The 25,854-nt window shown below is 38.4% G+C and overlaps 1 protein-coding gene across 1 annotated transcript in view; it reads left to right on the forward strand.

Moving 5' to 3' along the window:
* The window catches only part of LOC115254050 (mitogen-activated protein kinase kinase kinase 7), a 76,219-nt gene extending 54,682 nt beyond the window's left edge, over window positions 1–21,537 (forward strand). The window contains exons 6-8 of the mRNA XM_062845569.1: window positions 20,351–20,727; window positions 20,795–20,905; window positions 20,968–21,537. Of these exons, the coding sequence (XP_062701553.1) occupies window positions 20,351–20,727; window positions 20,795–20,905; window positions 20,968–21,243 (764 nt within the window). The 3' untranslated portion in view covers window positions 21,244–21,537. The remainder of the gene's footprint in view (window positions 1–20,350; window positions 20,728–20,794; window positions 20,906–20,967) is intronic.
* Window positions 21,538–25,854: the final 4,317 nt, after the last annotated feature.

Genomic DNA, 25,854 nt, shown 5'->3' on the forward strand with positions numbered 1-25,854 from the left:
GATGGGAAAAAGTTCAAAAAGATAAAGCGATCAATTCACTTAAACTCTTTGAATCACTCATTAGAACAAAACTGTCATCCCCACATCTAAGGCCGTGGTTTTTGACCCAGTTTAGTTGGTTTAAAAGTACACTACCCGTCATAAGTATAGATTCACAAAAAGTATTAGTATGTACCCCAAATTTGCTCTTCTCCATGAAAGAAGTCATCGATTGGTTAAACGACGAGCAACGTTTGATTGCTCTGACATTCATGCTCACAACAGAAACACGTGTTTGATGAACAAATTGAGATTTGAATTATGAGAAAGAAATATACGTGCTCCGGTGGGAATCGTACCTACGATTCCCAATTCGATAGACGGGCGCTTCCTTCCTCCAAGCTACGGAGCCACTTGTAGGTATTGTTAGGAATTTAGAGTGGTTTCGTCGTCGGCTAGTGTCACCAAGCACTTAGTCGTATCGTGCTAAGGAGCGCGTGTTCGATTCCCTCCGCAACTGTCAGGAAAAGTTTTCGGCTGTGCCACTGGGCGTTGCATGCTAGTCCGTTGTCTAGTGTCGTGCTTTCTTCAAAGAGCGAATAGCTCACTGGAAGCATTCAACGTGTCCGTGTCTGTTTTTTTAAGGTACGATGCCTATTTTGAGATTGTACTTGACTCAATTTCAAACGGAAGATTGAAAATAAACTGTAAGTTATAGAGCAGTATAGCTGGGAAATGTTCAAATCAAGAGTCTAAAGGTATTTCACAGCTAACTCAAAAGTTGAGCGTCTCACCAGAAGTAAAGACCCTTGCAGAGCTCCCAACATTTCATTGAATTATTATTTTTTGTCTGTATTAACGAGATTTTTAACCCTAGGCTAGTTCATCTCGGAAAATCATTGAACTAATCTACACTGAGGCAAAAATTTCTTAAGAATTTCATTAGAGAGGTCTTCTGAAATATCTCATAAGAAGGCTTTTATTCAATTCATAAGATATCTTACACTGAGGATACTGTTCGTATGTTTTTCATAGTTTACATCTTATGAATCAGTTATTTTTATTGTTTTATCATTTCATAGTACTCGTATGCTTTTCATACATTGAATAGCGAAATCCATAAGACTTGTCGTATGAAAAATCTCATAAGAAGCACCGTATGAAAATCATAAGATGTGTTATGCAACACCATTGCTAAAAAACAACAAAACCTTTTATTGGCTTCAAATAACTTTAACTTCCGAAGCGTCGATAGACAAATGAGTAAAGCACGAACTCGCCAACCTTGACGTTCCTGGTTCGATTCCAGGTTGCGATTTTTTTTTAATTTGTGAAAAAAATTCCATGAAAATATGTATGATAGTCATAAGACATAGTTTCAGTTTTTATACGTTTTCGGTATGACTTTCATACGTCAGTGTTATGAAATTTATAGGGTAACAGTATGACAATAATAGTTGGCGCTTTGAATCCAAAATCTGCGTTCGTAACTATGATTTTTGCAAGAAATTCTTGTGGCAAAAAATCATAGTTGACTCGTATGATTTTCGGAGTTTCAGTATCCTCAGTGTATGAAACATTGTTCCCGAAAAACCAAGCTTCATATTGGATTCCAACCACCCCAACATCCGAAACGACGATGGGCGCGTAAGTAAAGCACGCGTTCTCCAAATTTTGACGTCCCTGGTTCGATTCCAGGTTGTGACAATATTTTTATATTTCGCAAAAATATTATATAAGATGATTTATGAAACGATTTATCATAAGAAATTCTTATAGAAATCAAAACTTTTTCTATGTCGAAATTTCATAAGACAAACTTATGATCTTCTTGAGATCAGTTTTCTCAGTGTATGCCTTATGTGCACAGTTTCGTTGTTACTTTCCATTTGAAATGGTTTTTATACATACACATGAAGCAACTTTCAATCGAACCCCAATAAGGACAGTAACCCGTCGTCGTCGTCAGCTCAAAGTGAAATTAAAGCACCACGATAAAAAGTTGGCATAGCATGCTGAAGCGAATGACTCACTGCTGTGAAATGTTTTCGAAAATAGATTTACATCTGTGTAAATTAGACTATACGATTGTGTGTTGTGTTTTGGCTTTTCTCTGCTGTTTTTCTTATTTCACAAACCATGGCCGCACATTCACACACAGCCGCAGCAGGGAAAACTCTCGCAACTTTTCAAACGAATACGACGGGGGAATACTCTCTCGGGCCTTGTCATAGACGACTTTCGTACCAGCGATAAATTTTAACGTGTTTTGCGCAAAGTCCTGTGTGTGTTGTGTTGGGAATTTTCCACCGCTGGTTGTTGACCAAGCAAGACAGTTGAGAGAAGACGTCGTTCTGTAAGATGAGACTCCCATATTACTGGTGAGGTACGAGAGTGTCCCATTTGAAGAAAGAAAGGATTAAATCACAGCTTTTCAACAGAAGAACTACACATAATAACGAGATTCGTCAACATCATTAACACAGTTTTGAAATGCACAAACATCCCTAGGGTTGTGTTATGCACGTTGGTTCTGGTAAATTAAGGAATGAAAACTCAAGGAAAGCAGGTTTATAATTTAAATACGTTTAACAAATAGTAGGGAGAAATTGCATCTACACCTGATGACGTGACCCGCCCACCGTAGCCTCCCGATTTGCGCGATGTGGACGATGGTTGGTTCTCTCAGCAGGTGATGCAGCTCGTGGTTCATTCGCCTTCTCCAAGTCCCGTCTTCCATCTGCACTCCGCCGTAGATGGTATGCAACACCTTCCATTCAAAAACTCCAAGGGCGCGTTGATCCTCTGCACGTATAGTCCATGTTTCGTGCCCATGGAGGACTACCGGTCTAATTAGCAACTTAATAAAACACGACCAGTTCCGACTATCTCAACCTTTATTCTGACATAACTTACAAACTACATATATCATAGCCTACTACATATTAGAATCTCGCTTGGTAGTTTTTCAACTTAGTAACCTCCTCTTCAATCTCTTAGAGGCCAGGTGCCGGAAGTATTTTAGCATCTGCACGTACTCCTAGATCTTTTATAACGCCACCTTTGGTGCTTGCAACGTCGCCATCGAGGCACTGCCGTCACCTCTCGACCACCCCATCTCGCTCGTGAGAAAATTCAAGTGATTGTCTCGGCACATATCGGTTTGTGGCACAAAGCCTCTGAGCGAGCGGTCCAGCTTCTCGTAGAACTTCCGTATGTCCTTGACGCGGCGCAGCTCTTCCATCGCTTCGCAATCTCGTTCTCCTTGCTGGTACTTCTTCCTCCGGGAGGCTGTTCCCAGATCCTGGCTATCAACCGGGGCCGACAGATGGCAAGCTTTTCTGGGGCCATTTCGAAGAGTTCAGCTACGATACTATCCTAACCAGCTGCTTAGTTATTTTTGAACATTTCCATCTTCTGCTGCACTGGCGTAGGCGTTTCATCCGTCGGTCGGTAGTCGGGGTTTCTCGTGCTGATGTTCTCCACGCCATTCAGGTGCTCATTGAAGTTCTGCTTCCACCTTTCGAGCACGTCCGTCCGTCAAGAAACCGTTGCAGAATGCTTTGTACCGAACTTTCCAATCGTCGGTCTGAACTCTTCTTCTTGGACTACCTCAGCGTTTAAGTTTCTAATGATGATCTTGACGTCGTGATTTTGGCAGCGGTCGTACTCACGCTTGAGCTGCGCGTAGAATGCGTCCACTTTTATTATGCTAAAGATGAAGAATTGGCCCTTGCTCCTCAATCTGCACAGTGCACAGTTCACTTCTTTCGTCGATCGGTCACCAACCGAACACGTACCTCTGCCTAGAGCCAATACGAAAAAAGTTGTTCCCAGTTCTAATATGTTGCCACAGCTCTGGTAGATACTACTGCTTACTATTTTCAGTCCTGGGCACCCACGGTGGTGCAGAGGGTCAAATTGAAAGATTTACATACTGGGCGATTGCCAGTCAGCGCCTTGACCTGTGGCAACTTGCTAAATTTCGTTGTTGAGGCTGCGCCACCATGAGCCTTTGGGTCTGCCTCTGCTGCGATGTCCTGCTGGGTTCCAATCTAACGCTTGCTTGCAGATTTCGTTTCCGCCCTTGCGTAGAGTGTGGCCGACCCACCTCCACTTTCGCTCCCGAATTTCTGTCCCTATCGGCTTTTGATGACATCGACGATGGAGCTCCACTGGAGATCTAATTGTGAGACCACCATGCACGAACTCTATACCGCAGACCTGCAGCTGTTGCGTGTTCTCCACTGATACACACCAGGTTTCACTGGCGTATAGCAGCACAGATTTCACGTTCGAGTTAAAAATTCGGATTTTGGTGCGTCGACTGATCTGGTTGTTTTCCCATACATTTCTTTAACTCGCAAAAGCAGCCCTCGCTTTCGCGATCCGTGCACCTATGTCGATCTTATTGCTGCCATCGGTCGCCGTTTGGCTACCAAGATATTGGAAGCTTTCAACATTCTCCACTGATTGCCCAGCTACCGTGAAGCTGGAAGGGTTGACCGTGTTTTCATCCAACGATTTGGTCTTGTTGACGTTGAAGGTAAGACCTGCCGCTGAGGAGCGATTGGCAAGATCATCGAGCTTGCTCTGCATATTAGAGCGCCGTTGAGCTAAAAGAGCAACGTCATCAGCCAATTCGAAGTCATTTAGGTGCTCCATGATAATGGGCTGCCACAGCAATCCAATATTTGGTTCGCGGTAAATCGCACCTACCAGGATCTCGTCGATTACGATGAGGAACAGTAGTGGTGATAGTATACATCCTTGCCTCATTCCAGCAACGACCCGGATGGGATCGGACAAAACACCGTTGTGCTGTACTCTGCACGAAAATGCCCATTACTGTGCTTCAATGAGGCCGATGATTTTCTCAGGGAGACCCTTGCGCCTGAGGGCTTTCCACATGTTTCCGTGAATAAGACGGTCGAATTTTTTTTCCTAATCAATGAATTCCAGGTAGAGAGACACTTGGAATTAATTGATTTGCTCCAGAATGATACAGAGCGTGACAATATGGTCCACACAGGATCGTCCGGAACGGAATCCTGCTTGCCGCCGTCGGAGAGTTGCGTCAATTTTCTCCTGTATCCGGTTAAGGATCACTTTGCAGAGGACTTTGAAAACGATACACAGTAACATGATGCCCCGCCAATTATCACATACAATCAGGTCACCCTGTTTGGGTACCTTTACTAAGACGCCTTGCATCCAGTCGGCTAGAAATGTCGCGGTTTCCCATTCCCATATGTTGCAGAATAATTGATGCAGTTGTTGTGCGGATAATATGGGGTCAGCTTTGAGCATCTCAGCTGATATGCGATCGACCCCTGCTGCCCTGTTCGATTTCATGCTACGGATGGCTTTTTCTATCTCCTGCACTGATGCAGCATCGGTGTTGACACGGGTAATGCGTCGAACCCTTGGCAGATCCTGCTGAGGTGTTGATGGCGTGGCAGACACTTGAAAAAGGTTTCCAAAGTGCATGAACAAGCGTATCAACCGGTCAGTCGGGTCGGTCAGTAACTGTCCAGACGTGTCTTTCACGAGCATCGTAGCATTCATCTTGGTCCCACTAAGGCGACGTGAGACATCGTAGATGAGACGGATGTCGCCGGTGTTTGCGGCTTTCTCGTCCTCGTCGGCTAGGGAGTCCGCCCACGCTCTTTTGTCCCGTCTAAATGAGCGTTTCACTTCCTTCTCAAGAGCCGAAAGCGCTGACGGGCTACGGCTTTGGCTCCTCGTGTTTTCGCTCGCTCTATCGCGGCTTCGGCGTTGCTTTGCTCCTTTATCTTCCTCCAGGTATCATCTGTGATCCACTGCTTTCTCCGGATGCATATTCTCGCCGGTGGCGATGAAGGCATTCTTGATGGCGCTCCATTGATCTTCTACGCTTCCACCTTCAGGAATATTCGCAGCCCGATTATCTAGCTCCTCGGCGAAGGACCTTTTCACCGCAGCGTCTTCCAGTCGGCGTGTGTTGACTCGGTGGCCGATTTTCTCCTCCTGCCAATGGATCCTCGCAATGCGCAGTCGGATCGCGCTGATTAGGAGATGTTGGTCGGCGCTACGTTTGTTTCGCACATCAAGAAGGCTCCTTCTCTTGCTCCGTCTCCATTATCGGCTGATACAGACTTGGTCGATTTGATTTTCCGTGACACTATCACGAGAAACCCATGTCACTTTGTGGTCTGGTCAATGAGGAAAGAGCGATCCCCCAATCACCATGTTATTGTTGCTACAAAATTCTGCAAACAGCTCTCCATTTTCGCTCATTTCTCTGAGACCATGGCGTCCCATAACGTTCTAATAGTCCGAGTTGTCGGAACCAACCTTCGCGTTGAAGTCGCCCATGAGGATCTTGATATCACCTTTCGGAATCTTGTCCACGCACGACAGCATTCAGTTGACTGTAAAAGTTCTCTTTATCTTGCATTTCGGCAGTATCGGTTGGCGCGTAACTTTGGATCATGGTAAGGTTTCGAACCTGTGCGCTAAGAGTCGTTGCCGTAGAATCAGTTCGTAATCTTTCACTTTCGGTTTCTGTAACGGTTTTTTGGGTTTCGGAAACAGTAGGTTGTTGGCCTAAGGTCCTCTATCCACCTTGGTGGGGCTGCCACCTGCCACCTGCAACACACAACAAAACATATAAACAAAAGCAGGAGATCAGAAATAGGACGGAACCAGTGTGTACCTCGAAATCTTCCGAGAATTGGTTCAATTTCTCTGATTGGATAGAAACTCTGGAAAGAAATTAGTTGATCCAATCACATTCGTATAATATTTACGCGGCACTTTGCGCTCTATGGAACTGTTCAATATCGCCAATGGTACACTCAATTATTAATAATCATAGACAACCTCACAAAGGAATTATGATTGACACTAATAAAAGTCATATTATCTCTCCTAATCGTGCCTTGTACCACTTCCGACTTCAAGCTTTGGTCTTCAATCACGCTCCGGATATAAAATGTTGTGAGACGAAAGTTTTCCGCGAGAGCAACCGAGTAAGAGAACGCAGTTTTTCCTCCTTTCTTGCACAGTCGGCTCTCATCGGGTAGATTGTACCAGTCAGTAAGACGGCCTTTTCGCATCAACATCTCGAGTTTCGAGCGGTTGGATTTTCATTTCATCTCCATCAGAATAGATTCGTGTGTCGGTGAAGTCATACACGCGCGTTCCGTTTCAATCACGGTCATCACTCCGAGGAAAAAAAATAATAACACAACCCAGTACATGTGTGCTTCCTCTGAGCTGAGTCATCGATCCTGTTACGCAGTTCGTGTAGTGATCAGACAATTTTCCATCAGCAGAAGCAAGATTTTATAAGAAAAGAAAACCTCAATCTTAGCAGGAGCAACGTCATACATAGCTCTCAGACTTGGGTCTTAGCGAACGACACAAAGCATTCAGTTTAGTAGAATTGACAAAGACCATTGATATTGTCATCGGCGATAATCAAACGAGAAAAGTGTTGAGCAAGTGACTGAACAAAAATCTTAACAGTAGATATATTATGTGGGGGCCTTTGCAAGTGAAAACTTATCGTTTTTCGACGTTGACTATAAATAGCCGCTAAAACCATCATTTTGACCGCGCTTTGAACGGCTTTGTAAGGAAAACCGAAGCCGAACAACCTTCCTCATACGCGGAAAGGAAAACCAACATAAACGAAAATAAATAAATTTGTTTTCGTTAATGTGCAGCCGGACCAGCAGGCCAAACATTATGTAAGAAATGGGGAAATTTAGAAGAGCAAAGTGGTGCTAGTAATTTATTATTCGAATCGAATGTTGAACATGTATTGCAAGCTGTTGCACAGTGAAGAGTCGAAAAGTTAGAAGTGAATAAGTTTTCCAAAATCTTCTCCAATGTGAACCAAACTACGACATCGTTGTAAAAAAAACTGATCTCAACACGTGAAACCAGTGACCAGTAGTGTATGTAGGATAAACGCGCCTCAACCCACCTCAAGTACTAGTAGCCGAAGCCATCCAACCTGGAAACGATGTGTGATAGCGTCACAGCAACGGTGCTTGCCACAAGCACAACCAGCAGCTTACAGAGCTGCTGGATTGTATACAGTAGGTGAAATTTTACTTCTTATTATTCATGTATTTATGGGTATTGTGGAAAATAACGTTGAAATGGATAAAGGGATCATATGCGAGGTTTGATGGCCTATTAGGAGGAGCGGTAAACGTGGCTGTTCAGCAAGGCTTAGACCTCGAAAATGCCACACAATTTACAAATCTGCATTTATGCAAATTGATCATTGGCAAAGAATAAGCTCTCAGTTAATTACTGTGGAAGTGCTAAGCTAAGCTGAGGAGCAGGCTTTGCAGAGCTGTTACAACTGTTGCGGATTTCGCGGATGCCTTTCTGCAGGTACTGCCCTAACAATTTAAAACATATTTCAGTTGTACCGAAGTAGAAGAATTGCGACAACAACGTCTATTTATTTTTTTGTTTGTTAATTTCCGGGGATAATTTCTAGTAAGCGATATTGTCGTTATATGTGTATCTTAAAGCTAAACAATAATATCGTTGATTCGCTGCTGATAAAGGGCTGTAGTAATATTAGGTATGGCAGGAAAGAACGACATGAGGGCAAAATTTTAGTTTTCATAAAAGAAGGAATGCAATACATATCGTCTATTGGAGAAATCAGTTGTACAGTCATGTGATTCCAATGCTGAATTCCTTACCATAGAAATCATACCTAGAATCATACTGAGTGAACAGCTATTTTTGTTGATAGGGTATCGCGCCACTTGGGCAGTGGCTTCTATATTCGTCTGTTTTCCACTATAACTCAGTCAATTTTGAACCAATTGACTTGAACTGTTGTACACGGGTAGATACTATACCTATCTCACCACATTCCAAAATTTGTGTCAATTGGTTCAAATTTGACTGAGTTATAGTGGAAAACAGACGAATATAGAAGCCACCGCCCAAGTGGCGCGATTCCCTACATATGTACAATCTACCAGAAGTAAACTGTACAAATATGAATGTAAAAGTAAGTAACTCACTAAAGCAATTTATATATTACATGTGTTTTGAATACAAACATGCTGAAGCACATTTCGGACAATACTACACAGTTTGTTACTTAAACGCATGAGCGAGCGTTTTCTACCCAAAGAGATAAGCGAGCATTTTGAGGAATTTAAACACATCCGGTTCACAGAGCACCAAGAAGTGAAGTTGTTTAGCTCAATCAGCAGAGATTCACTATTTTGACGACAAGTGATTACGTAGAATAGTTTAAAGTATGAGAGTTTAAGGCAGTTGAGTAGAGAGTTTACGTCGTTTAGATAGAGCAAGAACAGGAAAGGTCCTACTTTTTTTATCAGAATAATGTGTACCCTAGATTTCATGTATGTCTCGGATTCAAGCTAGTCCTCTCGCATTGTAAGGTGTCCCGGAAATGTCCCGGATTACAACAATTGCTACAATTTCATTCAAGTTTTTTTTTTCAACATTCCTTAGACAATTTGCAGCAAACTCGATGTAGCAACCTACAGGGTATTCTTGAACAAATATCTGTCAGATAAAATCCCAAGATAAATATGCCAAAGGCTACGGGATTCCTCGCAACAAATTTTCCCAGAAATTGTCGGAAATGATCAAGGGATTTCTATGGAAATTCTCAAAAAAACATATGGCAGATCACTTTGAATATTCATCCGATCATTGGCAGATATTTAGCTTTCAATGTATGGAATTTCTGAGACAAAAATAATTTTTGGAAACTTGTATTTTTTGAAGTTAGATAAAGATACGCATATCCGGGGCCCGCAGCGTAGTGGCTACACGCAGTGCTCTAGTGGACAATAGAGCTGTAAATTAGGTTAAGTGATTGAAGTATAAAAAAAAGATACACGTGATATCTCTATTGGAAATCTTGAAGGAATTCGTTAAGAATCCACAAGTAGTTCACATTATAAATCAACTAAAAAAATCCAAAGTTTTGTTACAAACTCATTCCTGAATTTTCTCCATTATGTATTTCTTTCCATGTTTTGGCAGAAATTTTTTTTAAAAAATATTTAGAAATTTTGACAGAAATCTCTTGAAAATTTTACAGATAAATTTCGGGAGTGCGCGAGCGCGGTGCAGTTGAATATTAAATATTCAATTTTTTTATGCATTCAGTCGAAAGTGGGAATAATGTGGTTTTGAATGCAGAAAACTGCTTCTTAATAGCATTGCTGGTTTGGTTACTGTGCGCCATTATAGACACAGTAATCAAAACAGTTTCGTTCTTTGAAGGTTATTCCGAATAACAATGCTACCAAAATGCAAATTTTGCATAACAATGATGTTGGAAATAAAAACTTTGCATCCGATTATTATTAAATAAGGTGTAGAATTACATAGGATCAACTTTGTTAAAAATAAATAATAACAAGATTCGCTAGAGTCGAAAATCTGCATCAATGGAACAAAAAGTATGAAATTTTTTAATATGACCATCTTCATGGATTAAGATTTTGATGAAAAATGCAATTTAAAGTAATTTTTTCTTCTGTATCATTCAGAGAGCAATATTCTACTACTCTGGACAAATTTTTTGCCGAATCCGTGATGCTATTGCAACACAGGACTTAAATGAACATTTTTTAATAATTTCTATGAAAAAAAAATGCAACTCACTATATCAAGCTGGAGACTGCTTGGTGCATTGTTATTGACCAACTATTGAGCTTTACCTTTAGTAGAATAGTATATGATTCCAATGCATTAAAAACTTCATGAAAATGTGCATGTTAAGTATGTGGAAAGTTATGTCGAATTTCGAGAAATGGGTTTTTATTGATGTTTAACGAAAACCGCTTCAGTTACACAATAAAGAAAACTTTGCTTAATGTTATATTTTTCCTACATTTGAGAATAACTATAGAAAGCTATGCAAAAAACTGATAATCATTTTATTGAAAAATAAAACAGATATCGCACAAGCGACAAGCAAATTGTCTGTTTTATAAATTGAACAGTCCTTAGTGGCAAAACATGCAAATGTCAGTGATTTCTGTTTAGTTTAGACCTTAGTCTATAAAACAAATTTTAGTTCATTAAAATCTGGTCATGTTCGACAAAGTTATGATTTTTCAAAAAAATCTGATGAAACTGAATTTTGTAAGAATGCGTTAAAAATATAAGAAAAACTGAATTTTGTAAGAATGCGTTAAAAATATAAGAAAATGCAGTTCTGTATCATCAAAATAAGTTGTTTTACCAACTATTTTGAAGTGGGTTATTTTGACGTACTAGTCCAGAATTATAGACGGGATCAAAGATGTTTGTTTTTGCAAATAGAGACAAGATTCACAAGGTTTTTTTGCACATCTTAAATGATAAAGAAAGTGATTTTTGCATGCCTCTCAAACCAGAGATGGAATGGCAACAATATGAATCTCAAAGTTGCTACTTTGAAGAAACATTAACCTTCCTGTAACGAAACATGTGCATGTTTTGATATATCGCTATGAGTTTTCAAAAATTTAGCGAATCACGTAAATCTATTGTGCCTTATTAAATCAAACCTGATGATTGTAGGAATTTCTTCGATTGGAATCAAAAGTATATGTTATAAGAAACATTCAAGAATGAAAAACATAATTAAAAGCTCATGACTGTGAGAATAGGCTAGGAATTATGGAAAATAGGACCCTAAAATTTTAGTTTTCGAACAAATCGCTATATTGTCTCTACTGATGTCATAATCTTACATTACCGTCGATGGGGGTGACAATGGGTCTGGGGAGTGAGATTGGGTTAAAACGGAGAAACATAAAATTTGAAATATCTTATCAAATATCGTAAATTATTATTGAAAACTTTATATTATTTGAAAGAGGACATATTTTTACGCGTCATAATGCAGAATAATATTTTTTGTAATAAGGCTGATACAAATTTTATTTTGACTTTTTGTCTCGCAACCCCCCCTTCAAAAGTTTTTGGCTGGATTTTGCATTTTGAGGGCGCAGATAAAAAAATATTTATCAAAACTTTGGATCATGCTCAAAATTCTTTAACAAATCCGACGAGTTTTTAATATTTTTCAAATTAAATGCTTTAATCGACTAGTCAAAGAGTAGTGGGACAAAAAGTGAAATAAATATTTGTTACAGCCTAATAGTTTTTTGTTACATAAGTAGCTAAACTTATATAATGAAACCACTAGTGAACCTCTCTGGAAAAATTTCTCCTTCGTAATGTGTCACATAAGCTACATATCTTAAATTTTCTTCTAAGTAGTATGGTATAGGTCTAACCTAGTTGATGCATCAAAAACTGATGGCTGTCAATTGATTGTTTATTTGTAAATTCAATATTTTCGATCCTTTGTCTTAACATTAAGAATGGGAGTGAGATTGGGTCAAGCGAACCATTGAGTGCACGCAACCAAAATGAAAAAAATCGCTTGTTATCCACTGCCTTTACCCACCCATTTGACGTTCGAGTGGTACCGTGTTTACAGTGTTACCATAGAGGCGATTTTTTCGTAAATAGTGTTTCATTCAAGTGTCAAGCGAGTGTGTTCATTAGTATGGGACAAGCTTGTATGGAAAAAATAAATCCTCGCTCCCGTCGACTTTTTAGATCCCATTTAGGTCCCATATGAACTGTACAAAATTTCAGTGCAATCGGTGAAACTATAATTTAGCGCAAGCGGTTCAAAGTTTTCATAGGATTTACTATGGGAAAAGTAACACTTTCAAACAAAAAATCCCAGAGGTCACCCCTTGTCTCCTTAATTCAAATCGATCAACGCTTCTTGTAGAAAAATCATTTATGAAACTTTCTTTCGAAGACCGCATAACAATTGGATGCTTGTGAAAAAAGTTATTGATTTATTACCGATTAGTGATCCGACGAACGGCTTTTTGTTTTGTTTTATCAGCAGCACTGCTGCTGCCGTTGTTGCATGGGGTGGCGGGAGGCATCACCACCCCCAGAAACAGCAGCAGCCAAGGCAGAAGCTACAGTGCTGCTGATAAAACAAAACAAAAAGCCGTTCGTCAGATCACTAATCGGTAATAAATCAATAACTTTTTTCACATGCATCCAATTGTTTTGCGGTCTTCGAAATAAATAAATAAAGAAAGAAATAAATGAATGATTTTTCTACAAGAAGCGTTGATCGATTTGAATTAAGGAGACAAGGGGCGTCCTCTGGGATTTTTTGTTTGAAAGTGTAACTTTTCCCATAGTAAATCCTATGAAAACTTTGAATCGCTTGCGCTAAATTATAGTTTCACCGATTGCGCTGAAATTTTGTACAGTTCATATGGGACCTAAATGGAATCGAAAAAGTCAACTGAAGCGAGAATTTGATGTTTGTCCCATACTAGTGTTCATACGTACCATGCCTCATATCATTTCTAACAGCAAACTTATGCATATGAACAGTTCCTCTAATCATCATATGATTACTTGTGCACTGCAATATCGTCAGCTCACAAAATTAACTAAATTTCGTTTTTAGTCCAATCGCACATTTTTGAAAATTTAAGAATATGACGCGAAACTAACAGAGAATAGTAGGATCAAGGAAATATCTCGGGAAATACCGAGACAATTAAGCCGGCAACTTATTATAATATTGGAAAGCGATTGAACGTGGAATGGCGAACCGGAACGCATTGGAGATTGCTAACTGAGTTTCGAATTTGAATTTTATTTTAATTTTAATTTATAATTTGAATTCCATATAGGGGTCATTCATAAAATACGTATCAAAAAAGCATGAAGGAGAGTTCTTACGCTGTGCCACGGCTCATACATTTTTTAAATCAGTTTAAAAACTATTACGAAAGTGGGTCTAAAAATGTGAAATGGCGTGTTACATAATATTTAAACGACCCTCTATATTAAGACGGAGTGATTTACTTTGGCAACCTAAAGTCCGAACATCATTTACATGAGAGTTCGTACTGAAAGGAATGGTCCAACACTATGTATTATATTAAGAACTAGCTGACCCGACGTGGCTAGCCACGTTAGCTAGAAAAAATGTTTTAAATTCCAGTTACACTTCTTCAATGAAACTGTTTTCGAAAACATTCCAGAATCTCTCTCCAGAATGCTTCTCTCTTGAACGTTTAGTAATCTCCAGAAAGTTCTCAAAATTTAATGAATTCTGATTTTCCAGAACTTTTCAGAAGGTCCATTTGACATTTTTTTTCTTGAACGTTGACAAATTCCCCGAACATAATCGGCATTTAAAAATTTGTTCCAGAAAATTCCAGAAGGTTAGTTTTCTTATTCTTTCTGAAACATTCAGTAACTTCTGGAAAGTACCTGGGAAGTTTAATGTTCCAGAATATTCTAGAGATTATTTCTGTTTTCATTTGGAATGCTCAGTAGCTTCCAGAAATTTCTCAAACATTTTATGAATTTGGTTGTTCTAGAACCTTCTTAATAGGTATTTTTCATTCTTTCTGGAACGTTCACAAACTCTCAGACACTTTTCGTAAATTTAAAAAAGTTTGCAGAAGGTCTTTGTCTTGTTTTTGTCTAGTAACTTCTCGAAAGTTCTAAGAATTTTGATTATCTAGAACATTTTCGTAGATTATTATTCTTCATTGTGAAACATTCAGTAATCTCTAGAAAGGTCTCGAAATTGAATGAATTTTGGTGTTCCAGAACATTTTAGGAGGCCCTTTACTTCTTTCTTGGACTATCATTAACTTCCAGAAAGTTCTTGAAATTAAGAATGAAAAGTGTACAGAACATTCCAAATAATTCTTCTCCTTTCTCTGATTGAAACGTTCAGTAACGCACAGAAAGTTGTCGATGTTTGAGGAAGTGTGATATCCAGAATATCTCAGATGATTGTTTTACTTTTGTAACGTTCAGTATCTTTCAGGAGGTTTCTGGAAATTTTTTGGATATTTATGTTCCAGAACATTCTAGAAGGTTATTTTTTGGTTCCTTGCTCGTTCCCTAACGTTCATAACTTTTCCCCAATATAGGGTGGGGCGGGGCAAGATGGGTCACCTAAGGATGGATCACCATAACTTTGTAAACACAAATCGTATTGGTTTGTATTCGTCCGCTACTCTTTAATACACTAGCTAGCTATGCTTAAAGTCGATAAAAAGTTCATTAAATACAAAATATGATGTTAAACAAGCAGTTTTAAAAAGTGATCGATTTTGCGCCGTGAAAAAAGTGCGGGCAAGATGGGTCACCTTTTAAGTATTTCACATTTTCTCAACGAAAAACGTCAAAATATCAGATTTGTTCCGCATTCATATATGCTCCATATCCATACTGAGTAAACAAGAGCTACTAGTAAACATTTTATAAATTTATCTATATATATAAAAATGCAGTGGCATACGTGGGACCGCGCATAACTTGCGAACGGAAGGTCAGATTTTGGTCGTCTTAGTTTTGTTCTGTTAGTTTTCACCCAAGGAAGGTTTATGAGGCAAAAACATGGAAAAATTGAGAGTTTTTGAAAATCGATCTTCCATACATTTTGTGACCGGGGACTTGGTCTTGGCTAGAAACTTGAAACGTCAAAAAACGCAGTAGGCAAGACAAAGTTTGCCGGGTACAGCTAGTTTGGAATATAAAAAACTTTAAGATTTTCATAATTTTATGTTATAATTTTGAGCGTTCATTCCGCTTGATTGAGGTCATTTATGAGATAGTCTTGTAATAAAAAATAAATAACTTTTGATTGCTCCAAAAATACGATCAAAATTGAAGGTGACCCATCTTGCCCCGCGGCCGTTTATATGGAGATTATATGGAATGTATCGCATAAGAAAAACGGCTAAAAACTATTTTATTTTTTATTTCCAATGAGTGTGAATAATGTTTCAATCAATTCCCCAAACTTTTGTATATTCATGCTGGTCATTTAACAAAATTATTAACATAATCAAAACATGAGTAATGCGCCCGAAAATGGCACTGACCCATCTTGCCCCGCGACCCATCTTGCCCCGCCCCACCCTAATAAAGTTTCATGCTCTAGAACATTCTAGAAGGTTCTTTTCTAAAACGTTTAACAACTTAGAAGTGGTTATTAGAAGCCGAAGTTCTCAGTTAATAACTGAGCTCATAGACACTAAGCTGAGAAGCAGGGTTTGTCCCCAGTTGGGACGTTACGCCAAAAAAAGGTGTTTCATAATGCTGCAGAAGGTTCTTCTTCTTTTTCTTTCTGAAGCGTCCAAAAACTTCAAGGGGATTCTCGAAAATTTAAGAAGTTCCATATTTTAGAACATTCCAGAACGTTATTTATTTTCTGGAACTTCCAGAAAGTTCTTAGAATTTTTTAGAAAATTGATGTTCCAGAACATTCCAGAAGGTTCTTCTTATTATTTCTGGAAAGTCAAAAAACATCCAGAATGTTCTCGTACCTTTTAGAAATTTGATACAACTATGGTGAAACATTTCAACGAAACATTTCAAAGCGTTACGGACAGACAGACAGACAGACAACGCTGGGATTTTATATATATGATATATTGATTTCATTCAAAAAATCTTTCAACGATCCCCCCCCCCCCCTCTCATTAAGATTATACCTCCTTCCTATACTGAGGTAAGAACTTTAATTTAGAATCCATCATTAATGGCTTGAAATGGCAACACAACATACAAAAATTATATGTATTACCAATTTCCACCAATTTCTCGGTTGTATTAGCCCTTCTAGGTGGATTAATCATCTTCTAGATTCATGCTAGTTCTTGTTCGTCATGGTAACATTGTTTTTTAAGTAGGTTTACTCGCTATGATCAAAATAATTAACTTATCTTCTTAGATAAGCGACTTCGAAAACTTTGACCCATTCTCACCCCCTCTAAGGGGTGAGATTGGGTCAAATTTCAATCAATTGTAGTTTAGTATAAAAAACATATAATGTGATACTTTCCCGTTAAACTATCATTACAACATAGTAGAATATGCCTACCAAATAAAAAAAATATTCCGGCTTCAATTGCAATTGTTATCTAACAAACAGTCTTTGAGTATCCTTTTTTGACCCATTCTCACCCCCAACGACGGTATATGTAATGTATATTTTTCTATTTTTCGTCGAACTTATCTTCATGTGTGAGTAGTGTTTTGTTTGAAGTTTGTAAGACAGTTTTTAAGATTCTTCAATTTCTAGGTGTCCGAAATTTAAAGTGGACAGGCTTTACTATATCGAAGTGATGCATTTCACTTTTTTACTCTGTCCATGGTAGAATGATGAGTACCGTCAAACGGGGTTACTTGCAACAGCGGTGTAACTTGTAACACGATGGCATACACTAAATGTGAAGTATTTTCTAATAATAATGAAAACTAGTATGTCCTTCTATTTCGGTTATAGAGATTACGTATACCAAGGATCGATTTAGTGGAAAAAATATTTTTGTTTCTTTGTTTATTGTTTAGCTACACTGTTAAAACGGTTTGCTCATTTTATGCCATAAAAACAAGTATGAAAATCGTGTTTCACCTCTCCCCTATGGTAAGTGCGATAAGTCTGATGACCTTGGTTGCAGTTAGGGTACCTAATAGTAAGCTTAGCTAAACGATAAAAGTTTAATAAACTTATCGACTAAGTAATGTAAAAAATCATTATTATATTCGTCAACCACTATGGGGTAACTTGCAACAGTTAAATTTGACAAAATCTTCTATTATTTATCTTCATTTCACGATATTTTTGACAGAAATAACCGAACCGGATCATTTCTTGATTACGTAACGAGTTCATTTTCAAATGACAACTCATTTTTTACATTTTTTGAACGTGATTTTCAAACATTGTTAGGAAATACCATATTATGGTGTTTTATTCATGTTGCATCTTGTTAAAAGTTTAATTTAATTTATGAGCGCTTCAAAACAATCACCAACATCAATTCTGAACCTAGATGGACTAAGTTATTTCAGCTGAGCATCAAATTAACGACTTCGATATTTACAAAGTTCAATAGATGTGTTTCAATCAAGGTTACTTTAGCTGAAATTGTCAAACACCACTTCAACTAAAAACTACTTAAAGATGACTCACTCTACCTTTCCAAGAAATGACAATTATCATTGTTGACATTTTGTTACTAGTACTATATCATGAAATCCATATATATTTTATATTTGAGGGACGTTATATTTGAGACCTGTTGTTAAACGATATACTCTCACTTGCAATCCCGGGTAGAGTGAAATGGTAAATGAAGGGCAAATTTTACCATTAAAATAGAATGTTTGAATGGCAAAATTTGCTATTGGTTTGTTTGAAATAAGAGTTAAAATAACAAAAATAATAACTAAATTTATATGGCATAACAACTAAAGAATAACTAATTCTGCCATTGTCATAACAAAATAATAGCAAAAACAATGTCAAATTAATAACATATTTTAATATGATGGTAAATTATGTTATTGTTTTGATATTGTGTTTATAGGATAGTATGATTGTAACATTTGTTATTTTTATGTTATTATACTATTCAATAATAACTCGTCAATTACAAGTTTAACAATGATATCATAGTTTGTTATTTATGTGTCATCCTGAGTTATTCACAAACAACTGAAGAATTGCAAATTAAGATATGATGACAAAATATGTTATTCTTTAGTTATTGGTTTGTTATTCACCTCTACCCGGGATAACTATCAACCCTTTCATGAAAAATTATATGTCAATTGGCTAGTGCAGGGGTTAGTGTACATCTTAACAATGCATTTTTCATGCATTTCATCAAAAATCTACAGTACGACTAAGCACTAGAATGTTCGTGCTGTTTAATGATAGCTAACTTAACTTCATGTCCTGTGTTGCAAGTTACCCCACAGATGGGGAAACTTGCAACAAGCATGTATTTCGCACCTCCTGATTAGGTGACAACATATTTTGATAAATCAATTGCTGCATAGTATTCTACTCTGGGTAATTAGCGTACACGATGCTTTACAGGATGGTTCAAATGTTTAGATTTTCAATGATATTGCTTCAAAGTCGAAAAGTGTTGCAAGTTACCCCATTTGACGGTACGATAATATTGATGTGAGGCTGTTGTTCTTTTTATAGTCCGATTGTGAGTCGTCCATTATGAGATGCCATTTGTCGTTATCCAAGCTTTCGGGTCCGTTAGAGGTCATAAGATAGAAGGAATATTGCAGAAGCTTCTCATGGAAAAAATATCATTTATGAGTTTCTGAGATCATGCTTGGAGTTATACCTTAATGGATCTTTGGGAGATTTTCTAAAGGAATTTTGGAGGAATTCCAAAACGATTTCTTCGTTGTAGAAATGCTTGCAGGAATTTTTGAAAGAATTTTTAAAGGATCTTTGAAGAGTCTTCAAGATGAATTCTAAAATGTATTCGAAAAAAAAATCATTGGGTTGATTTTGGAGGTATCTTTGATGATATGATTAGAGCAGAGTGGGGCAAAAGTTCGAGTGGGGCAAGAGTTTCTTTTGATGTTTTTGAGCTCAATTAAACTATTTGTTTGGGGTGTCATGGTTGTTTTTTCATATGAATTAACAAGATTTTTTGCCCTAGGCTAGTTTATCTAGGGACCCATGCTACATCCCTTTCGAAGGAAGAACTCACATTTTGGGAGTTTGTCGGGAGTGGGATTCGATCCCAGGTCCTCGGCGTGATAGTCACGTTTCCATTCAAACACCACGACGCACGACGATACTGATGAAAAGATCATGCTCTAGTTAATATTGTCATTGCGTAAAATATTGCATGCAATTCATTGCAAAACTATATTTTTATAGCACTCATCGTATTTATCTCTTCGTAATGTACGAGTCGTGCTGTAAATATAATTATTTTGTAACTCATTAAATAAAAAAAAACTATTTTATGCAATTCAGTATCATAATTTACATTTTATTTAACTCATTTTGGTATCATAATGGCTATTTTTTCCGAACTGGTTCATTATGCAACTGAAATGAGTTGCATAATGAAAAATAGTTGTATAATGTTCATAATGCAACTCATTTGAGTTGCATTATGAATATTATGCAACTCAAATGAGTTGCATTATGAAAAAATCATTGCATAAAATTTTGTATGGAACTCGTTGCAAAACTCGATTTTTTCAGCACTCTTCGTATTTATCCAACTCGGCGAGCCTCGTTGGATAAATGTACGACTCGTGCTGAAAAAATCAACTTTTTGCAACTCGTTACATAAATAACTATTATCTGTATCTACGAGATTATTTAATAATTTAGCCCTAGGCTAGTTTATCTCGGGACCCACGCGTTTCTGTCCTTCCGAAGGGAGAACTCACATTTTATGAGTTTATCGGGATTTGCCTACACATTTTAACAAACTATTTCCTTTTTTCTCATTTTCAACAGCAAACAACCAAGGCACAGAGAGACTGGTCGTAACCAGAAGAAACAATGTACCGATCGATAACAATTTGCCGTGCTCTACAGCGGCAGCGGCAACCACCATAGCTCCCAGCAAGCTAAGCGCTGGCAATGCAAACTTCAGCACCTCTAGTCATATAGCCAACACCTCCGGAGGCGTCAACATCAACAGTGTGGATGCCGTGGCCGCTGGCATAAATCGTCCAGTGTCGACGTCATCCAGCGCGGAAACGTCTCTGGACTACAAATCACTCAACAGCATTTTGGACGACAATCTACGACCGTTGGCGCCCATACCGGGAAATTCGCGATCGGAGCAAATTCACGACGAGCATGAGAAACTTGTGCAGGAGTATTGGGAGGTAATACAGTTTTGTGACTTGGTTATGTGTTTGGAATGTTTATAACATTAAAATCCACTCTTTTTAGATCCAAACACAAATTGGTATTAGTCAGGCTCTTCGTGATAACCTTCAAGCGAATATGCCAGCAGAAGAACTTCGGTTAAAAAAGGAATACTTAAAAAAGCTAGAAGAAAAGGTGAGTTACCCTATGCATATTACCACTAAACCCATTAATCCTATACTATTTTACAATTGTAGGAAGCATTGATGAAATTCAAAGCCTCCCTTCAACAACAGCTGGACGACCGACGGCGAATGGCTTGCAACGCTCAAGTTCACACTCCTTCCGTGGTACGGCTCCAGCAGAATCAGCATCAGCAATCTGTACCCGGTAGCACGGTTGCTGGATCACCAACTAGACCCTTCCAAAGACAAGACTCTGCCAACGACTCCACTTGGGTGCTGGTCAACCGGACAGACATTGACCACGATCCGACGCAACCGGAGGCCCCCGGTGGAAACAATCCCAGTTGAACCATTTCCGAGTCTCTACATTGCCAGGAAGAATGCATAATTGTGATCAATGCACGGACAGCGTGTGCTGCCTTATGGGTGGGCTGAGTTGTTCTACAAGACGAGTGCCAAAAACAAACAGGAATATGTTTTCCTTATCATTCGAAACGAATTCAAACTCAAGTGATGTCAAACGTTATGTTTGAATAATGTTACTTATAAAACTTACTACATATTTATCGAATTTTAAACAACGATACCATTTATTTAGATTTTAATAAGTTTGAATAAAAGATGTGCTGAAATACGACCAAATTTAGTTAAAATTTATTTATATTCAAAATAGTTTGAATTGTGTCTGAAGAAAAATCTTAAACTGTCTGAATTGTGTTACAACGGTTCATCTATGCTTACTGTGCAGTAGATCATTGGTTCGATCTTCTCGATGTCTCTATTCACGTTTGAATAAGTTCATCGCTTATTTTAGGGATAAGATTTTGAAAAAAAGTGGCACTGTATCACGTAGACTGGCTTATTGCGAGCAAAGCAAAAAGTGCTACAACTTACAACACAGCAATCGAGGGCACTAAAATAAGTTTTATTTTAGTTTTTCTTCAGTTTTAACTACTGTGGATAATTCCACAGTAGTACAAAACATATCCAGTGAACTGCCGTGAATCGCAAGTCAATCCTATCTGCAAAAAGTAGGCATTGAGAAAATGGACTTTCCTGAACAAACTATATATTTTTATTCACGCAGCTGAAAGATCATCCCAAGAAAGGTCGGAAACGTCCATTAACTCATTTTTGTCCAAAATGCAGATGGGACTGACTTGCGATTCACGGCAGTGAACGTCTTACTTAAAATGATAAGATTTTTCTTACACACTCATTAGAAAGATGAAAAGGGGGAGCCTGCCTAGGCACTTGTTGAGGAGATTGAGTAAGGAAAAAAGAAAGCTGCACACTAGCATCACCGGTGAAAAGTAAGCCATTTAATCACACTGGTTTTTTTTAATGCAAAAAAACTTATTTTGCAACTCGGCACTATAAAATTAGTTTGATACCTACTTGCTATTTCATTTGCACGATGGCCCACTTTTTCGTATTACTCCCAACTGTTTTATTATGGATCATAATGCTCAAAAATGAAACTACCGAAGGCTGAAAATCTCTATAATAATAATAATAATTCATAATAATAATAATGACAATTCATGATACTGAGCACCTACGGTGGTGCAGAAGGCCGAATTGGAACATCTCCATCCTGGGCGATTGATAGCAATCGCTTTGACCTGTGGGCCTGTCAAATTTCTGTCAACTTCCCTTATTTCTTTGTGGAGGCTGCGCCACTATGAGCCTCTGGGCCTGCCTGAAGGTGATTCCTGGAGTATGGTTCTGTTAAGAACAAATTAAAAGATGTTCTAGGTTATCCCAGAACTTAGGTTATCTAAGGACTTTCGCGAGTAAGCGCCTTGAGATCTATAAGCGTATACGATGGATTGTAGTTACATTACTGATACGGTGCAACATCCTACAGGTCATTAAAGCATAGTTCTTTAGAGACGTACTTTTCAAAAAAAAAATTTATCTGTATTAAGGCACCGTACACAAATTACGTAACGCTATAGGGGGAGGGGGGGGAGTCTAGCTTAGCGTTACGAGCCATACAAAATATTTTTGGTTTTCATACATAAAGCGTTAAATGGGGGAAGGGGGGAGTCTGAAATTGCTGATTCCTTTCCTCTCAATTACGTTATAGGGTAATCAATATAATTTGGACCCCCATGTATTTTGGACCCCTTGAGTCGTATTATCACAAATTTCTCAGATTTAATGAAGAGATTGCGAAAAATTTTAGAATCATTCGCTAAATTAGATTGCTCTGCACGGGCAGCAATCATTTCCGCACTGGAAATAGCATTATTTGCCTTGAAATTCATTTTTGTCAATCTCGTCATCCGTGTCAGTGTCGTACCATGTTTACAAAAAGAGATTGCGGTGCTGAGGAAACTTGCAGATGTAAACAAAAACGTTTATCATTCTAGCGCATTAAATTCGCAAAGTTCGTCTAATCAGCCTTTGTCAATCAAGTAATTAGGATGTGATCCAGCATATTCAAGTGGCAGATTGGCAGAAAATAGTTTCAAACGGGTTTAAACACCGGGTGTCCAAAATACATACTTGAGAGGGTCCAAAATATATTGGGGTGTCCAAAACAGTGTAAACTGGTGCTTCAAAAATAAGTTATTTTCATCAAATTTTCAGTCAGAAATGACCTTGTGGGTATTTTTAATGGACAGTAGAGGCTTTAACGATCATACGAACATAATCATAATGTGTAACACCCTCTGAATATGTATGTTTTTGACTTAAATTCAAACTAATGTCCTCTAGGGGTCCAAAATTCGACCGTTACCCTATTCTGTTATGCCAAATGTTGAAGTAAGTTTGCCTGTCGACACAAGGTTCTTCAACAGAACGTTGTCTCTTTCTTGAACTTCTGAGGGCTTTGCATGGCGTCTGATATCTTCCCTTTCTTTCCTCATAGCTACAGTTATCTATTCAAAATCGAAAATTCAAACTCGAAAGCTGAATCCTAACTAGATCTTCGACAACATTCGCGTGAGCCAGGGTTCCTGATTTCCACTTTTCATCTTCCTCCACATTCGAAGACAGTCAGCAGCGAACGGTTGTCGCTTTAGTTCGTGTGTATGCTTGTCAGCTACGACAGCAAACTCCGGCGAACGGTGGGAAGCCACACTTGGAAATTGCTCATTCGTTCACATTCGCATCGCAAGCGAATGCGATTCGTGAGTGATGCGATTGATATTGTGCATACGAATTTTTGATGTTTTCGAATTATTTTCTTTGCTAATCTAGCATTTCAACAACAAGACAGTAAAAATGTATGCATTACATGCAGAAATTCTCTTCTACTTATGATAATAGCCGCTTCGATCGCTCACCAGCATTCTTCACCATTCGCCATTCATTCATTCGCTTGCGATCCAAACTGCGACGAATGGCTACGAATATTCATGTCAAGCAGCTGGCTCATCGCTTCCCGCTGGTGATGGGGTTGCGTGTTTGATTGTAGTATAGTAGTGTACTAATTGAAGTTTTAAGCGGGAGCCACAATGCTGCGTCGACTTCGACTTCGACTTCAGCGTTAACGGATCCGTCAATGTACTAAAAACGCAGACGGATGCGTTGACGCAAACACTGCCCACAATGCTGCGTTGCGTTGTGCGTTTGTTTACATTGGTGATGGAATTTAATCGCGCATAAAGAATCTCAACGAAATCAATATTGGAATCAGATTTCTGCAGCCGGACTGCATAAATCATTGCAGGAATTAAGAATTTAATGCCGGAATTTGCAGCGGCTGCTGGTGTGCTTAATAAAAACATGAATTATTTGCGGAAACAGAGAAATTTCATCAGGAAACCGATCACCGACGCTTCGCACCGACAGACGCTTCGCAAAACAAGAGTTGGGAGAAACGTGATCAATGAGGTGCATTTTGAATTCATAGTTTTTTGCAGACATTCCCGGAACTCAAGGAGATCCTCCAGGTTCAGGATCAGAAGTTCCAATACTTCTTAGGGAAATTTTATTATAGGTTGCATCAAAAGTTCTTCTTTGAGATCTTTCAGGATTGTTTCAAAGGTTTTCCGGGAATGTATTCCGTAGTTCCTTCAACAATAATTGTTAATTAATTCTTTAATTAATTATTATGAATTCAAAGGGTTCCTAATAATCTCCTCATGGTTTTCATCGTTAAATTCTCAAGAATTTTAATAGAGAATAACACTACGAAATCCTATGGAAATTCCTGCAAGTCATGGAAATTCATTGTGGTTTTTTTCCAGAGTTTCATAATGAATTCCTCCAGAAGTGTCATCGATAATTGTTCCGGGAATGTTAGATAATGTTCCGGGAATTCTTCAAGTGATACTTTCTGGAATTCCTCCAGGGATTCTTCCAGGAATTCCAAAAGAGATTCTTCCAGTAATACCTCCAGGGATTCTTGCAGGAGTTCTTGCATGATTTCCTCCAGGGATTTGTCCATGAATTCCTTCAGGGATTTTTCCAGGATTTCCTCTAAGGATTGTTCAAGGAATTCCAAAGGATTCTTACAGGAATTCTCCTAGAGATTCGTCCAGGGATTCTTGCAAAGATTCTTCCATGAATTCTTTTAGAGATTCCTGCAGGAATTTTTCCAGCGATTCTTCAAGGAATTTCTCCAAGGATTCTTCCAGGAAATTCTTCCAGAAATTCTTTCTGAGATTCTTCCAGGAATTCCTCCAGGGATTCTTCAAGAAATTCTTCGACAGATTGTTCAGAGAATTCTTCAAGTGATACTTTCTTGAATTCCTCCAGGGAATCTTCCAGGAATTCCTAAAGGGATTCATCCAGGAATTCCTCCAGGGATTCTTCCAGGAATTCCTCCAGGAAATCTTCCAGGAATTCTTCCAGGAGTTCTTCCAAGATTTCCTCCAGGGATTCTTCCAGAAATTCTTCCAGGGAATTGTCCATGAATTCCTTCAGGGATTTTTCCAGGATTTCCTCTAACGATTCTTCAAGGAATTCCAAAGGATTCTTCCAGGAATCCTCCTACAGATT

This window comes from Aedes albopictus, chromosome 1 (assembly GCF_035046485.1).
Source record: "Aedes albopictus strain Foshan chromosome 1, AalbF5, whole genome shotgun sequence".
NCBI classification, from domain to species: domain Eukaryota; kingdom Metazoa; phylum Arthropoda; class Insecta; order Diptera; family Culicidae; genus Aedes; species Aedes albopictus.